General features: G+C 49.6%; 2 protein-coding genes across 4 annotated transcripts in view; both read left to right on the forward strand.

Moving 5' to 3' along the window:
• The window catches only part of LOC119373656 (ribonuclease Oy), a 335,955-nt gene that overhangs the window by 104,306 nt on the left and 213,429 nt on the right, over positions 1–18,220 (forward strand). The window lies entirely within an intron of this gene.
• On the forward strand, positions 14,566–16,834 carry LOC119375540 (uncharacterized). The gene is made up of 3 exons (XM_037645734.2): positions 14,566–14,825; positions 15,464–15,578; positions 16,184–16,834. The coding sequence occupies exons 1-3, from the start codon at positions 14,638–14,640 to the stop codon at positions 16,520–16,522; spliced, it is 642 nt and encodes a 213-aa protein (XP_037501662.2). The 5' UTR covers positions 14,566–14,637; the 3' UTR covers positions 16,523–16,834.

Here is an 18,220-nt window from a genome sequence, read left to right on the forward strand (position 1 = left end):
TTAAGGCCATGTGATCCGCCCTACTCTTAGCCGATCCCTCTGAGTGGGGGATCGTACCAGGAGCAGTATCAGCATCGTCATCGTCGCCATCACCAGACACGCGCGCGACGGGCCAGCACGAGCTGTCCAGAATCTCAGGCGAGGCTTACCAGCCAGCTATTCCGCTGCAGCTGCCGCGTTTCTGTTTAAAGAGTTGCTCGTTAAGCTAGCAGCGGTGGGCTTCTTCCCGACCCGTTCATCGAGCCGATCCCTCTGGGTCCCAGTACAGAAGACTCTAAGGCTCGCGTCAACGATCGTAGCGATGTCTTGGAGGAATTTTCCCTTTTGGGACCTATCCAAGTGGTATCGCTACTCGCCGCCACACCCTGAAGAGGATTCGCTTTGGGCCTCTGCATCCAAGAAGGCAGCGCAAAAGCGCAGAAGACGAACCAAGTCCGCCTCGAGGCGGGTTTTGTCGAACGAACCGCAATCCCGAGGCGGGTCGCCACAGGAAATGCAGTCGCATGCGACGCAGGTATGGATTTATTTGTTGGTCCTAGCATTTTCCCAGAAGGCAGCAAAGTAAGGACGTGTGGGGAGAGGGGGGGGGGGTCGTCAGGAACGTAGCTTGAGACATATTTAGCCCCCCAAAAAAAGACAAATTACGAGGTGAAGGAAACGGACATGACGCGGTGCTAACTTCAACTGAAGATTCACTCACGGAAAAACATACCATTCACAGGATGCACAGCAACCTGCGCAACAGGAGAAAAATTCACTCTATAACAGCCTCTTATAACCACCACGAATCTTTTAACCTCTTCAAGCTACGCATATGACACATCTAAATAGTTCACTGCGCAGATTTCTTTTAAAGGGGCCCTGCAACACTTTTCGAGCATGCTCAAAAAGCGCTGCCGATCGGTAGTCGAGGCTCCCGAGAACACGCGAGCCAAATATTATAGCGATGCGCGCACGGCCTGGAATTTACAATAAATTTTCAAGTCAGCTGAAAATCGCTCCCTCTTCTCTCGACAAATGATGTATTAGTCCGCAAAATATGACGCGATTGTCGGCCGTTCCACCATTGGCTGATGTTATAATCACGATAGCACCCTCATTCTAGGGGCGAAGCTCCTTAAGGCGGCACCCGTTCGTCCCTCGTAGTCGTAGTCGTAGTCCGTAACCAGTCTTACGCTTTGACCTCCAAGGTGGTGCCGGTGGGAGATTTTTCCTGTGCGTTGTTGAACAATAAAAAATTCGCAGCGGTAGCTAAAAGCCGACTTCTTCTGTCTCTCATTCCCACTAGCAGCCATTCATTACCTCCAAGGTAGTGCCTGGTGAGATTTCTCCTGTGCGTGATTAATCAATAACAATTTTGTTCAAAACGCTGTTGATTGATGAAATAAACCAACGAAAGACGCCAGATGTTTTGTAAAAGCAAAACGGAAGAACGCCAGATGTTTCTAAAGCAAGAGGAAAAGACGCCAGCTGCTTAACGAAAGATGCCAGATGTTTTCTAAAGCAATGGTTTTCTAAACAATGAAAATTCACAGCGTACATGTAAAATTAAAGTGAGCTGCAAGTCGTCATAACTCATCGAACCTTTAGTATAAACGCGCCCTATCTCACGTCGGTGATGATGTACTGGGCAGAATTCACGGAAGATTCACGGTTTACGGATGAACCTCCGCATCTTCGCCCACTCATCATCATTCACTCCGTGGAAATGCTGCGATTTTTACTTTCGTTGTTAATTTTTAGTTCAATAAGTAGATAATATGTATGTTTATATTATGTTATCGCGTTAAAAACACCGAACAAACATTAATATTAGCACTTCCGGTCTCACCGACAGCTCGTCTGCTCGTAGTTGCGTGGTTCCGTTTTATTCGCCATACGCAGTGCCGAAAACGTGAATATTTCTGTGCTTTTGACCATCGCCGGTTGCCGTTGAGAGTGACAGCTGTTCGAGTGTTGCCTCGTCAGCTGAGAACTGCATCGTCGGCACGTTCTCACGACCGACCGAGGCACGGGCGCAGCGTGTCTCCGATAACAATGCTGGCGTCTGGCGGCGCTTCGGGGTCGTCTGCCAGTGCCGTCTTACGAGGCGGTGTATCGGAGTATGGGCCGAAACCGATCTCAGCTGTCATTCGTTCCAAACGAGCGCGCACGTTTGCTTCCATGGTTGGCAGAGCGATGAAACACTACGGCGTTCGAGGTGCACACCCAACATTACCAAACCGACGCGCAGTTTTCAAGCACGCGCGATACACAGCGCGATCGACTCCGCTCGACGAGAACGACGCAAGCCGACCGGAAGTGGCGGCACAGACCACGTGGTTGCGCCGAGACGCCAGAGAGAAAAAAATGAAAAAAATGCCGCCGGCGCTGACGTCGCCTCCTCGCACCTCCGCCCTCCTTCCCTCCCCTCACGCCGCGCACAGCTTTCCGCGCGCTCGCTGCGTTGAGTTGAGAGAGAAAGCTGCAGAACGTGATCTCTATAATTTGGTAACACCACTTAGACTTGACGGATTCGAAAAATTTTTGCGGCATATGGCTCGTGAAGAGTCATACGTCAATAATGGGACTATTCCAATATAACAAAGAAAGGTGTTGCAGGGCCCCTTTAAGGTATGCGCATTCTTTACTGTTGAGTGGCAGCGACGGAGCACATCACCTATCAACCCTGTTTCCTTCACGTTGTACCGCGTCCTTTTTCCGTTAATTAGTTATTACTCAATTCGTACCCGCTAGCCCAACTCTCATCTCTAATACAGGAACGCCGCGTAGAGAGGGACAAGAATGAAAAATTGTGTTGAAGTGTTGAAGTTTGAGCTTGCTGGTAAGATGGAAACTTTAGGAGAAACTATAAACAACCATTTAGCGTTCTTTCGAAAACATCTATGTATCATTAAAGGGGTCATGAAGCACCCATTTGTTACATATGCGCGCAATATTCCATCTCCTTCTCTAGTGCCGCCATCTAGGCGCCGCCTTCAACTAAAGGACAGCAACTAGCGCCACCTATGTTACGCGTCTGTAACCTTGATCTGGAAAATAAACAGTTCCACTTCTGCTCACGACTGGGCTGGTCCCGTATTAATCGAGGCCCAACAACAACGCAACATAACATGGTGTCAGAGTGATCGCAACCACCCCGCAACTATGGCCAGCGCCTTCCTGCAACCACCGGCACATTTCGAGCCAGGCGACAACCCGCAACAATCCTGGGAGGACTGGAAAGAAGCATACAACATCTACGAGCAAGCTTGTGAGTACGCCACCAAGCCTACGACTACGCGTAGGGCCCTACTTCTCCATGCTCTCGGGCCCCACGGCCGCCGCGTCGCCCAGACATTTCCCCCTCCACCTCCAACCATCGACTGCGAGCAGCCGACGGATCAAGTTACGTACCTCCTGGAACAGTTCGACGCCCTCTACAGACCATACAAAAACGTAATACAGGCGTCTGCTGTGTTCAACATGATGAAGCAAAAAAAAAAAACAGACATTCGACGAGGTTGTAACGGACCTTCGGAGGCAAGCAGAAAAATGCGACTTTGGGGAGAAAAAAGACCGACTTATTGGCGACCGCATCGTCGTAGGAATCAGAGATGCAGCATTAAGAGAGCGCCTTTTTCGCGAACGGGACCTCACACTCGTCAAAATCATAACAACGTGCAAGGCAGCGGAAATATCCAAGAAGCACGTAAGAGAGCTCCAGGAGCCGAATTTCGAAGTGCAAGCCCTACAGAAGCCGAAACAATGGAACTCACAAAAACCAGCAACAATGGAGAACCGGCAACAGAAAGCACAGCTGAAGCTGCAACAAAAGTGTTCACGCTGTAGAACAACGCACAGACCAGGCGAATGCCCTGCCTATGGTTGCAACTGTTACAACTGTGGCAAATTCGGGCATTTCGCCAGCCTGTGTAGGCGAGGCCAACGAGGCAGCAGTACCTCCCGCCAGCGAATAGGTCTCCTCGAAGATCCGCAGCAGCAGGATCAGCAGCAAGAGTTTTTCTTGGAGAGTCTCGACCTCCACAACATCAACAGCAACTCGGAGTGGACAGAACAGGTCAACGTAAATGGCAACAACGTCAGCTTCAAGCTAGACACCGGCTCCGACGTAAATATCATGCCAAAAAATCAGTTCAGCGCATGGCCATCGCAGCCTGCATTCAGGCCAACAGCAGCACGAGTGACAGCTTATACGGGACAGCAACTTCCCATCGACGCTGAATGCTAGCTGCGCTGCTCAACTAAGGAAAAAGAGTGCACCCTGAAGTTTCTCGTCGTCAGCCAACCGCTGAAGCCGATTTTGGGCGCCAACGCATGCGAAGCCCTGAATCTCGTCACGAGAAGGCAACCGCAGCAAACAACTGTAGCTGCGTGCACAGCAACGCAACGACTTGAAAACGTGCTCAACGACTTTCCTGATGTATTTGAAGGCATCGGAAAACTACCTGGAGTTTATTCCGTACAACTGAAGGAAGGAGTAACTCCCACGGTGTCAGCTCCACGCCGTGTACCCAGCGCATTAGAGCACAAAGTGAAAGCAGAACTGCAACGAATGCAACGAAATGGAATCATCGCCGAAATCACAGAGCCTTCCGAGTGGGTCCATCCGATTGTTATCATCACCAAAAAAGACGGCAGCGTCCGACTGTGCTTAGATCCTCGGAACTTAAATAAGGCCATCAAAAGACAACACTACCAGGTACCTGTGGCGGAGGAACTCTTCGCAAACTGGAGCGGTGCAAAGGTATTATCCGTCCTTGACGCAAAAAGTGCTTTCTACCAACTGGTCTTGGATGAAGAAAGTTCACGTTTGTGCACGTTCACGACGCCCTGGGGAAGATATCGATTTCTTCGTGTTCCATTTCGCCTCGCAACAGCCCCCGAGCTCTTCCAGCAAGCTATTGACAGGGTCTTCGAACGGCAGCTTACCGTCAAGCCCTACTTCGACGACGTTCTGGTCGCGTCACGAAACCTTGAAGAGCACGAGAAAGACCTCAGGAATGTGCTCACAGTAGCACGCGCCAACAACCTAAAACTCAACAAGGCCAAGCTCCAGCTGGGTTTGACGGCAATTACGTACTTGGGTCACCAACTCTCACCTCAAGGGATCGCTCCAGACTTAGATAAAGTGAAAGCCATCAAAGCCATAACGATGCCATCAGGCAAGCAAATGACAGCAGCAGACACACTGTCACGTGCATCAGACTCATTTAGCCAGATGCAAACAGCGGATCATGATCAAGGACTTCTCGTACCAACTTTGATCCAAGCAACTCCAGCAAGAGGAGGAAAATCCCCAGCTGAGCTGTTAATGGACAGGAAGTTGCGCACATTCCTACCAACCCTTCCACCAAGCGTACTACGACCGAGCTTTCCAAGTGCAACTCACCACATGCTTCTCCACGAAAGGCAAAAGCAGCAACACAAACACGGGGACTGTCACACGAGAAATCTTTCGGCACTAATTCCTGGTCAGCCTTTGTGGCTCCACCTGAATCAAAAATGGGAAAAAGCCACCGTGGTGAACGTCGGTCCAGAACCTCGAAGATACGCCGTAAAGACAGACACCGGAGGCATCTTCTTCAGAAGTCGCATCCATCTGCGACCAAGAAACACACAGCAGACTGTTGCAGAGGCTTCGCCAGAGGACTACGACATAGCTGAGCCGAGCCCACCAGTACAACACAGCAAGTTGAGGAACAGCCTCACCCACCTCAAACCACCCGCTCCGGAAGAAGGATAAAGCCTCCTGCACGCTATCCCAGCTTAAGAAGCGACTTCACTTAAAACTGAAAGGCTGGTTTACAAAAAAAAGGCGTGTTACATATGCGCGCAATACTCCAGCTCATTCTCTAGTGCCGCCATCTATGCGCCGCCTTCAACTAAAGGACAGCAACTAGCGCCACCTATGTTACGCGTCTGTAACCTTGATCTGGAGAATAAACAGTTCCACTTCTGCTCTCGACTGGGCTGGTCCCGTATTAATCGAGGCCCAACAACAACGCAACATAACACCCTTGGGCTTGTTGAAAAAACACATCATGTGGAAAGCTGACATGGCTATGAACTGCTCTGCCAAATATTAGTCGTGCGCGCCGCGTAAAGGCCACAAGCGGAGCGCGAAGTTGCCGTTTCCCCAGGCACCCTCTTTTCAAACAGAGGCCGGTTCTCACTCTCGACGGTGGGCGGGGCGTCTGCACGTTGACGTCGCGGATCTGCCAGTTGACGTCGCAAGAGACATAGCATGCTTATTGGCCGATAGCCGACGTAAATCGAGAGCGGCGTTTGGATGAGATGCGCTTCTTGCCACGGGGTGCCGCCACTTGCCGGCGCCGCACTCCTCAGTACATGGTAGCCGCACTCGCGCACGCGAATCACAGCGCGAGAGCGATCGCGTTTCATGACGCGCGCTGACGTAACTTCTTTCCCCCGTGCCATCCCTCCCTGTGTAGCTTCCAGTGCGCTCATCGGCACGAGAAAAGAGAGAAAGCGCTGAGAGCGTGCGCCAAACCCCCATAACTCCGCTCATTCTTGACGGATTCGAGAAATTTTTGCGGCAATCGATTCGGGAGGCAGTAAACTCCGATACTGAGGTCATTAGATCATTACTTCCAAAAGTGGTTCATGACCCCTTTAAAGTAGTTCTTTGATATGCTGTGGTTTGCCTTGATTCAGTTAACTAGCTTAAGAATTGTCGTTCTTTATAAAGAGTTTAGTATTTTTTGTGACGATACTGAATTTGTATATAATTATGCGCAGACCGAGGACGCTAACACCCAGTTGCCGAATCGAGCGTACTCGCAGCCGGCTGTTCCCAGGGCTCCCTTGCAAGCGGTTCATCCTGCAGCGATGTCAGAGCACCTGGACGAGTACCGGATACAGGAGTGGCCCGCCATCCATAGTGGCCTACCCGGAGCTTACAACGACCCGCACTTCGCAGCTAATCAGGTGGGTGACCGCCATTATAATTCGGTTAAGAAACGGAAGTGAGGTTGCGTTGATCTTCGAAACCTGCCAATATCCAATTCAATATGGCCCCATTCGTTTCGGGGGTGTTCCCATCGGACGTTCTCTGTTTTTAAATACGAATATATACAGCGTCTGTCCGCAAAGTAATGAGACGGTGTCCTGGTAAAAAAAAAAAGCCGGGCATAGCTTGCATTAGTGGCGCAAGGCAAACGGTACAGTCGAGCGCGATTTGAAGGTGATCGCGCGAGCGTCGACCAAGAACTACAGAGCACCACGGCCCAGAATCCTCTTTCGAGGAGAGGGAGGTATCAGGCAAGCTTCACTCACTCTTTCTTGCTGTTCCTTAAGCTGCGATTACTCCCGTCTGAGGAAGACACATTTTCATTTTGTTTTTATGATGACGCGGTATATATTGTTCATCTTAACAAGCCCTTCAAACGAAGCAGTGCCAAGCACCAGCTTTACCAGACCTTTCCCAGCAAATTTGTTATCGTCCGCGGAGGTAAAAGCCAACGAAGAATACACTTGATCGCAACGAATGGAAAGTTTAAAATAGAAAGAAAGGGTGTAGAGTTCGTCGTAGGGGCAATTGTTGCAGCATGGAACAGCCAACGAGGGCGAGAAGAATGCGTAATCTTGATATTCACTGTTCCGAAACTTCCCGCTAGGCCACTGGGACGCTAGGCCGGTCGACGCTCACTGCGATAACCTTCATATCGCGCTCGACTACACCGGAGCTGATCGGTTCCTAGCTGGTCCTGACCCTACCAAGTGATGCGAAGTCATGCTAAGTTATACGAAGTATATCCAAGTGATGTCAAGTTCCAGTCGAGTCCAGCACCGGTATCCTCTCGCCAGTTTCGGCCGTACTAATTCGTGAACTCTAACAAACGAGTCGATTCCAGCAGTCTCGCTTGGCAGCCGGCTTCCTCATCGGCAGTGTGAACATTCTTCGGTTTCCCCATGTCTGCGTCTGGCGCCGCGCGCCGCCGCCATGCGCCGGCTTTCTACAGAGCGAAGGAGCGCATGCGCAGTTTGCCGTGACGTCAGGTCTGGCGCGACCGAGCGGTTGCGCGCAGTGTCCAGGCAGGCGGGCCGGTGGCGGATCACGCTTATGGGTTAGCGAAGCAGGCGCACAGCGGTGCAACTTGTTGCTAGGCGATGCGCGGTGACGTCATCGCGGCGCGGAGGTTTTTTTTTTTTGTTCGCGTTGGACAGATTGCGGCCGGCCTAAACAGCTCTGCTGTTCATATTGATCCGTTGGGAACATATCAAGATTATTCAAAGTAGTAGTTTCGTCGGATGTCGGTACACTGCTTCCAACTCTATTATAATGCTGGAAAGGCTCCCTGAAAGTCCACTGCCGCGACCTCTACCAGAGGATATGTGATTTACCGTTGGATGGCGGGAACTCCGTCGAAATGGGGACCTTGCAGGTTTCCCTTACGAATATGGCTAGTGCTGCTCTGATTAAACCCTCGTGCGAGCCCGGCGGACTTCTTCCTTTTCCCAAAGCTTAAGAGAATAAAGAAAGGTCACTGTTTTGGCGGCGTTCTCTCCATCCGACGGTTTTTCACAGAGTCTCTGATCGAGCTAGGTCGCAGAAGTTGATTGTCAGGGCGCCCTTGCAACGTGGGAATCGTGTTGGTAGCTTTGTATCGGCACCTGAGGAATCTGCTTTGAAGAATTTAATATGTCCCGATAAGATCGACACATTCTTTTTAACATATCCAGCTTCATTACATTACGGACAGACCGTGTGTGCTTTACGAATATATTTTGAACCTTCGTCTGTGCGCAACCTACATGCATAGTTACTCTTTTTGGTGAGTTCTCAATTACTACAACTCTTTTTAAAGATACTCTCCTAAAGCTCTCTTAAACAGAGTTAAAACTGCGTCAGAACCTGCGCAAAACAATGAACGACATGTCGTGACATGATTGGCATGAGATGTGTGTCATGTATGTCATTACTTAAATGGCATAAATGAAGAGGTTCTGTGGCGATGATATGGCGGTCGATTCCTTGCCACAAGTCGTGCGCGCATGGCGAAAGTGCCATGTTTGTCACGTCACGACATGGACGGCAAGACGCTTAGCGTAAGATAAGATAATAGGCATAACAAACGTGTCAGGACATAGATTGCATAACATGCACGATGCTGAAGTGTTCGTGTTTTACAACGAAGCTGTCTTTAGTACTAGTAGTCGTCACGCAGGTCACGTGACCAGAGGGGGAGTGCATAAATGAATAAAACTAAATGATGATGAGGACGATGATGATGTTTGGTTGAAATGTGTAAGCGCACGTACCGTAAAATCCCGAGCAAGCGACCCCCCCCCCCCCCTACGTTGACAGATAATCCGACAAGATTTGGAGGGGGTGGCCTTGCGCGGTCATAGATCAAAATTCAAGATGGCGGCAAAGAGCCGCTCAGAATTAGAAAGGCACACCCGTGCTTTTCTTGAAATGCTTTATTGAACCGCATGCATTCACTGTTTTTATTCACCTCATCGGTTAAATAAAAAGAGTGAATGAAACAGTGAAAATGGCTGGAGGGGAGGGGAGGAGGGCGCTTTCTCGGTAATTAGCGCATATTTCAAATCTCCCGAAAAAGGGAGGGGGGCGCTTGCTCCAGATTTTACGGTACTTCAAATAAAGCGGCGGATTTACGACACCACGTGATCTCGCTGACCAATCACATACACTCCCGCACTTGCACCTTCGCTGTTAAACTGTTTTCAAGGCGTGGAACGGTCATGTTTTTGTTTTTTCTTTTTGAGCAGGCAATTAACTTTGCCACTCAAACCCAGGACCCCGGCGCCTACGGCCTGGAACCCTACGGAGCTTACCGTGACGTCACGTCTTCGCCAATGGAAGAGCAGCTGCAACGAACTTACCAAAAGGGGCGCTTTCATCGGGCGCCCTCGAACGAAATGTACTTCACGCGTGCTTGCGTGCTCGTCGCCATCTGCTTGCTTAACGTGAGCGTCACTGTGGCGATGCTCTTGCTGCTTCTGGGCGACGCCTCGTTCTCATTACCGACGGCGTCCTCGGGAGAGCCACTGGAGACTATGTACACCCAGCATAACTATATCTACATATATAGAACGCCTGGAACACCAACGGTGTACGACTGGTACAAGGCACGTATGATCATGCTCAACACACCCTTCCGTCAGCGCTCTCTGGGGGTTTACCTTTTCAAAACCATATTCCGTTTCATACACCAGGTGCAGAAACTAGGCACATTTCTTGCACATAAAGCGTTCGCACCGAGAAACAGTTCGTTTTACCGCCCATATTATGATTAATTTTTTTCTTTGTTTAGGCTCCGTAATAAATGAAGATGTTTTGTGCGTTAGAAACAAGCTCCGTTAATACGGCTATCAATATGTTGTTCCACATCACTTGGCGTTTCGTTGTTTTCGCTTTCTGGTATTTCATCTGCAGCCGGTCGCTACGCCACACGCGCAGGCTCGTGCTCGTACAACCACGAAAGTCGACCGGGATACGTGCGGAGTTAACAGCTGTCTGATCGAACGTCTTGCATAACTTCAACAGCGTCGCATCTGATTTGTGAAACGGAGCGTAGCTCGTTCGTACATCGGTTACTGTTACCGGAACCACGTGTTAGGCAAGTTTAACGTGACCGTCATCTCCATACGTTTGTGGATTGTCGCGGTTCACGGAAGCCCCGGACGGCAAAAGCAAAGCTTGTGGCGACATCTTGAAGCGTTCCGTCTGACTCCGAGGCGTTTGAAAAAAAATTTGCGTCGCATTAGTGCTCTGGTTGAAATTAATTCCCAGAAGTATTCAAAGTTAACTATTGCTTTACTACCGATGCTTTACGCCCGCTACTCACACCCACAGGACGTGTAATTCAGTGCAGCGTGGATTTCGCGCACGCCTGCATAATCAAATGTAGCGTTGCCGCTGCCTTTAAGCACTCCGGTGCCCAGGTAATGTTTAAAGTGTAATAAGCAGACGGGCAAATTCTATGATAAAGAGCTTTAGTATGTTTGCCATGGATTACCCGTAAGTCTATAATTTTGCGGATTATTGGGAAATGGTAATCCCTGAACGCTAAGATTTTCGGTAATCAGTGGCGCCATCTGGCGGTGAAGAGGCCTCTTAGGTAAACACATAGGTGTTATTGCATTAGCCAAGTGTATTATGCTTTACATTATTGTGTGTATTTCGGCTTTGGAAATATGTTATGACATTTAAACTCGTGAAACACGATGCGTCGACACGTCAAAAATATATTGTCGCATTATATTTCCTTTCAATGTTAAACATTCTCTTGCTAAACCCATGCACTGTCACATAGCAGTACAATATTGTAACCTTGACAGACTTCTAGAAAACAGCTCTTCTGTGTTTGTTGCAACTATGCATTGTTTCATTGCAATGTGCCTTGTCGTGCAGCATGTTTTACCATAAACAACATCAGAAATTTAGTTTGAAACTAAAAAAAAATATCTGACTAAAAAATTCGGTGCAAGTTCATCTGTGGTTTATGTTCAACAAAAACTCTCAGCGTCTCTCATGCATTCGCCGAAGACGACTCGAATGCGAAAGCCACCTTCTCCTTTTTCTTCTTTCTGCACCTAACGTGGGCTTGCACGGTCTCCGTGATCGGAGGCACTGCAAGCTTAATGCACCTCACCTAGTTCTGCACTGCCTCCGTGATCGACCCACCTTTGACCAAGCGACGATGTCATGTGATGACGTCTTCATGTGACATCGCGTTACGTGACGTTATAGTGACGACATCATGACGTCATAAATTTCGGCGATCTATGACGCCATGATGACGCCATGATGTGACGTCATCACGTGATTATGACCTTTTGCGTAACTCGTGTTGACGCCTGGAATTTTTGACGTATTCCTCACGGAATTAAGCCCACTTGAGTTGTCCCTTAGACAATAGGTTACGCTTCTTAGACTTGGAACTCTTGTTCTCAAACGACCATGTTTGTTGGGGTTATGCGCCTAGGTCGCAGAAGAGCCTTCTCCCTTTTTCGTCCGCGCACTCGAAGATTGTGAAGCGCGGCATTGCCAGGGCCTGCATGAAGGCGGCGCTTGAGAGGTCCTGTGACCACCAGGTTGAGGAGAGTTTTTCTTGTCAATTAGCACGTTTGAAGCTGGCAGGTTTCCCGGAAACTGTATTGACCAGCATCGCTGAAAGCCTCCTTTCTAGCTTTAAGAACAGGGTCTCAGCAGCTGTGCAATCACCGACACACCCCCAGCAACCAGTTGCAGTCATCCCGTATGTGCACCAGGTGGCACATAGTCTTAAAAAGGTGGTCAGCAGGGCTGGGGTAAGGTTGTTATTATCTGCCAAAAATAAACTTGGTAGCCTGTGTCAGCAGGTCCGCGTTGACACCCACGGTCAATATTCGCGTTCGATTAGGCATCTCATCAAGCTTTCGGTTTCAAGTAACTTACTGTTTCAAAAAAAAATGGCAGGAAGTGGAAGGTGGAAGCTTGCGATAAGCTTGCTTGCGATAAGCTTGCTTGCGGTGGAAGCTTGCGATGTTTTCCAGAAATAAAATCTGTTCTGTTCATTCTGTCCTGTTCAATCTCTGCTTGAGTCGCGCCCGTCTACAGCCTTCGCAAGCTTTCACGCGCACACAGAACATGCCACGCACGGGCGATGTTATCGATTTGGAATTTATACGGAACATGACGGCGACGGCAGAAATGCGCCTTGAGTGTCCATATAATTGATATCCCCCCAAAAAAGAAATAAAGAGCATGTGCGTGGCGCACCGAACACGGCAGGAACACGCGGATGCATGATTCCCGTTCCAGAAAGATCCAACGGCGAATGTGCATCTTGAAGTAAAGCGCGAAAAAAAAAACGAGAACGGAGAGAAGCAAAGAAGACAGGACGACAGGGAATTTGTCACCGGAGACAATGCCGACGGACTGCGCTGGTGCGAAGACACTATAAACATATCTCTAGACAGTGGCTCTGGGTGTCAGCTGTGTCGCTTCCTTCGCTAACGTCTGGTGTTCAAGTTCAGGCACTAAGGGCTACAGACAGGACACTTCCCGTGACGACCCTGCAGCCTACCTGGAGTTCCTTCCCATTGTACATAATACTGTCCCTGTCGTCTCTTTAACATCGATTCGGTCAAATTATATATGCAAAATTCTTTTGCTGAGATAAGCCTCGATGTAACAAAGAAGTACAATCCAAAAAAACAGCAGGAAGTGGAAGATGGAAGCTTGCGATGAAAACATCCACAAACAGGAGGTGGGTGCTCGAGCCGACGTTTCGACAAGTGGACTTGTCTTCTTCATGGCTGGAACCAACCTTGAAGAAGACAAGTCCACTTGTCGAAACGTCGGCTCGAGCACCGACCCCCTGTTTACGGATTTTTTTTTTCATTACTGTTTCAAGTAATTCAGACAACCAAACCTCCGACTATTGATTATACAACAAATTGGCATCATCGTGGCTTTGTGCGTTCCAGGTATCGAACGTAAGCGACTACAGATACAGAGATCCCTACCACCAGACTGCGTGCGTTTTCCACGCGTCTGCCGACGGGCTCGCGATATCCAACGACGGCGTCCGCTTCGGCCTTTCCCGCTTTCCGTTCGCGCTGTGCCGCATGGTGATCTTCTGCTGCCCGTCGCTGGGCGACAACCTGGAGCCGGAGCACACCGACGACCTCATGACTGAGTTCGCCAGCCGCGCGCTGCGGAACAACCCGGTCGTGCACACCTTCATGATGCTGGGCGACGGCTCGGACGCCGACGAAGCGCAGTTCACCGCTTTGCAGAGCCGTCTGGCCGCGGATGTTGTGGCTCCCGACGTGGGAAAGTGGTACAAGGTTGGTGTTGCCGCGTTATCCTTCACAAACTGAAATTTTCCGCTCTCAACTCAGTGCGGAGCATAACAAAATCCCGGTTTCGCCGCAGCAGCAGAGAAGCAACGAATGTGGTTGTTTAATAAGAGCGCATCAGTTGTATTTGAATTATGAATGCGGAAATCTCGTATGGGCCTTGAGGTAACATGTTTACAATGTCACAAATGTGCTGTTGACTTGCGGTCTGGTATGTTCTTTCCTGGCGTATGCGCATGTGGTTTCTGGAAACCATAAACTTGAAACTTCGTCTAATCCATTTAGACTAATCAAATTCCTTTTGTTGACCTGGCGAACCGAGAAGCAGCTTTCCCGTTCTCGGTGTCGGTACCACTGCGTCGGACAAGTCGATATTGGCACGCGCGCTCACTTATTTTTGGTGCGATCAGGTTTCACCCACGAGAACTGTTACCACTGTTCGTTACAGTGGTAACAAAACGTGGTAACAGAACGAGAACTGTTACCAGTGTTGACCACATTACATGGTTGTGTCAGAATCGGCCACAAAGTTTCAGTTCCCCCTTTTGGGACTAAACTCCGGACTAAGCTCTCTGTTGTTATAGGAAGGTGGGGCTTGTCAGGACGCCCAATAAAGAGTTTCGTCCTTTACAGGCCGACTGCCGTCTTCTTCACCGTCATGACCACGTGATAATGTGACACGACCAACTGGGGGTCACAGGGTGCCTAATCCTCCAGCTATCGCGTTCGCAGGCGTGGAGCTACACGGGCCTCGTCCTCCGCTGGCCAGAAACCACGTCCGCAGCCACGTGGCACAGGATGGCGCCGCTGCTGAAGAAGCTGGCCAAGCAGCTCGCCTCACCGAGTCGTGACCTCAGCCTCGGAGTCGCGCTGCGCCAGAACAGTTTCGGGCCGGACTTGGAGCGCATTGCCTTCAACCTCGGCAAGACATATCTCTTCCTCTTGCCGCCCGCCATGGAGAACAGCAATAACGGCCACACGCTACGGTATGCACTGTCAGTCATCACGATGAGGTAGTCCATAACAGAAGCAGTAAACGTGGTAATGATTGCTTAGGTTAGTAGTGGTGGTTGTAGCAAGAATAGTAGTAGTTATTGTTATAGTTGTAGTAGTAATCTTATTAGTAGTAGTAGTATCAGAAGCAGTGGTGGTTGTAGTAGTAGTAGTAGTAGTAGTAGTAGTAGTAGTAGTAGTAGTAGTAGTAGTAGTAGTAGTAGTAGTAGTAGTAGTAGTATAGTAGTAGTAGTAGTAGTAGTAGTAGTAGTAGTAGTAGTAGTAGTAGTAGTAGTAGTAGTAGTAGTAGTAGTAGTAACGAATAAAATGGAATAACACGAAACGTGGCCTGTGACTTAGCAATATAATGCATATAGTAGCTGCCGTAGTATTGTATAGCAGTATAAATGTAAGTAGCACGGCTGCCCCTGTCAACTGCTCGGGGAATCCACGCTCTGCCCCCCGTGAGCAAGAGGAACAAGAAATGGCCATGTATAGGTGTGTCTTAGCGCTTCCGGCATGCATGAACAGCAGCGGGTCAAGTGTTAGCGATAAATTCATGGCGGTAATCATTGTTTCTTGTAGATCTGCTTTATCATAGCTTTCAGCTGGTGCTTCTGTTGTTTCGCAGCTACTTCAGCCAAAGGACCTTGGGCGCCTTGGACGACCTCAACCTCCGTTTCTTGAGCCGTAGCCTCACTGGCCGCCAGTGTTACCTGTTCCCTGCGGACACTTACACTTATCGGGTAAGGCTGCTATCGGTACTTAGCGGGCTTGCTTACTCAGTTGTCGCTACCGTCGTCCGGCAACCCGGTATTACGCAAACGCAAACGCCAATCCATATTCCGGAATACCGGACAAGCTAAATGGTGACGGTATCAAGTTTTACTAAATGTCAACTGTCTTGCGCCTCAGTGTGGCTCCACGCGGGAAGCGACTCGCACGGCCCAAGAAACGATGGCCGTCTGCTTCTTCCGTTTGGGAGTTCTGGTGAGGTCATTCCTTGCGAGGAAGCTGGCACGAGCGATTTGGGAGAGAAAACTCCCTCATCCCCACATGACGTGATCTTGGGTAGCTAGTTCATTTAGACTATAATTTTGACTGTTCGTACTTAATTCTCCGTTCGTGATTATTGCCATTCTTTGAGGACTGCATGGTGAAAGAGTGCGTGTGTATTCAGCGTAAAATTGGGGTCCTGCGCTATAGTGAAGTCGTTATCTTGCGGAGCCTCGCTTCGTTCTTAGAGATTCGTGATAGCGTTACAAGAAATCGGTGTCTCATCCACGAAAACTAAACCACTCTTTTAACTCCAACGCTTCTTCTTTTTACCGATATAACGCGTTGCGCGCAGGTGCAGCCGCCCGACACAACGCATTCCCTCGGTCCCGGCATCAGCGGTCCTGTGACCAATCGCGCCGGACGCATGGCATTCTTCGAGACGTGCCAGATCGCGAGCGCGTACTCGAAGCGCTACACGGAATACGGCGTCGAGGCGCTCAAGAACGACTCCTTTCTGGCGTACACGGAACCGCAGCTGCTCGCGCTCTTCGCCGACTACATGCACAAGTCCCTGTCGGCCACTTGCGTGGGCCTCTGGAACCCGCACATGGACGATTTCGGAGGCGTGTGCGGATTCGGAGTGTTCCCGCTCTCTGACGCCCTATTCCGTTACTACAACGACACCCACTAGCAGCGTCAGACGGGTTCCAGGACGTCAGGGCTGCACTTCCTCATTGTCGCATTGATGTTCTTTTGAATACACGAAGACTCTCACCGATCATGTCCGTTTACGCCTGGTAACATGAGACGTGTGCCTTCTGAGTACGCGATAGTGATCATGTGTTTTTGCCATTGTAACGTGACACCTGCGCCTTTTCGACACATGATAGTGACCATGTCCGTTTGTCATTGTAACATGACGCCCATGCATTGAACGACGACGTGACGCTGCGGTTTTGCGAAGTTGAATACGCGTCCGGGTATCTTACGCCGATTACTTCGTACGTGATATTGTTTACGAATGTAGACATCTGTAGTCTTTTTTGCTACTTTTTATTTGCAGGATTCTCGGTCTACCTAATGATTGTTTATTATTAAGCAATGGCTTTGGAATTGTGTTGATGTATGCGCTGTGAGTTGGCATTATTTTCCATGCGCAGCAATGAAGCTCATTTTGAAAGCTATATCGTTGCCGCTATTCTGCCTGTTTTATTGCGATGGCAATTATATGGACACTCTAAGCGCTTTTATAGAGCGCAGTGATGCATATGGATAGCCGCAAAGGGAAGCGCTTCCGTTTGTGGTTTTCAAATCGGGCTCCACTGCGTCTACTGGAGCATAGAAATTTGCTTTTCTTTTTATTCTAGCTTCACATCTATTATACTGTAATGTTGCATCCTCATACAACAACCCTGTCATGCTTTTTTTTTTCACCTATATTCTATGTACCTGCTTATATTGATCGGCGACCCCTTATCGTTCCGATGAGCTTGGAAGGTCAGCTCGTCTGAAAACGAAATTGGACGTTTGACAAGCTCAAGCGTTGGATACCTGCGACGTATGGTGACCAGGGCCAAGTTGGCTCAGGCCCACGGCATCCTGGACTAGGGGCGCCACCCAGCTTGGAAAACTCTCAGTGAAAGTCGGCGAAGCTCGTAGCCTTCGACAAGTTCAGGTTAACACATACCCACATTTGGAAAGGTTTCATCACATAAACCCCAATTCATATCTAAACCAATGCCCGGGGTGCAAGTCAAGACCGACGCTGCAACACGTCACATGGGAATGTCAAAGCAGACCTATGGAGGCACACTCGCCTCTCGTACTCTCGATGCTGGAGGAGCCTTGGGGAGGCCGTCCTCGCCCGAACTGACACTGCTCTCCTGGAATGGGGAAACAACCCTTGCCATTTCTCCCTCCTACTTTTTTTAGATGTGAAGCATCTTATGGCGGAGTTCAATCCGGTGGTGGTGGTGTGCGGCGTGACCACCCTTATGTGTGGGGAGAGAACCCTCTCCCCACACATCCTCTCCCCTCTTCCCATCTCCACTTCCCTTTTCCCCTTCCCCTTCTCCACTTTCCCTATTCATTCCTCCTTTCTTCTTTCCCCTCTCCACTCCCCTCTGCACTTTCACTCTCCACTCCCCCTCTCCCCTCTTCCCTCTGAAACGCGGACTCGACATGCCGAAACGCTGCCCTATTCATTCCTCCTTTCTTCTTTCCCCTCTCCACTTTCACTCTCCACTCCCCCTCTCCCCTCTGAAACGCGGACTCGACATGCCGAAACGCTGCTTCGCATAGGCTCATGGTCCCCTTTAGCGGGAGATGGTGTGGGTTTTTTTTTCTTCTGAACGAATGCTTTATCATCGTCATCATCATCTGCCGTCTG

Source organism: Rhipicephalus sanguineus, chromosome 11 (assembly GCF_013339695.2).
Source record: "Rhipicephalus sanguineus isolate Rsan-2018 chromosome 11, BIME_Rsan_1.4, whole genome shotgun sequence".
In the NCBI taxonomy this organism is placed as follows: Eukaryota; Metazoa; Arthropoda; class Arachnida; order Ixodida; family Ixodidae; genus Rhipicephalus; species Rhipicephalus sanguineus.

Excerpts from the sequence above, each read along its gene's own strand:
- LOC119375540 (XM_037645734.2), top strand. The coding sequence starts at position 14,638 with ATGGCGCCGCTGCTGAAGAAGCTGGCCAAGCAGCTCGCCTCACCGAGT. Across the intron at positions 14,826-15,463 it reads AATAACGGCCACACGCTACG|CTACTTCAGCCAAAGGACCT; the intron begins GTATGCACTGTC and ends GTTGTTTCGCAG. Across the intron at positions 15,579-16,183 it reads CGGACACTTACACTTATCGG|GTGCAGCCGCCCGACACAAC; the intron begins GTAAGGCTGCTA and ends CGTTGCGCGCAG.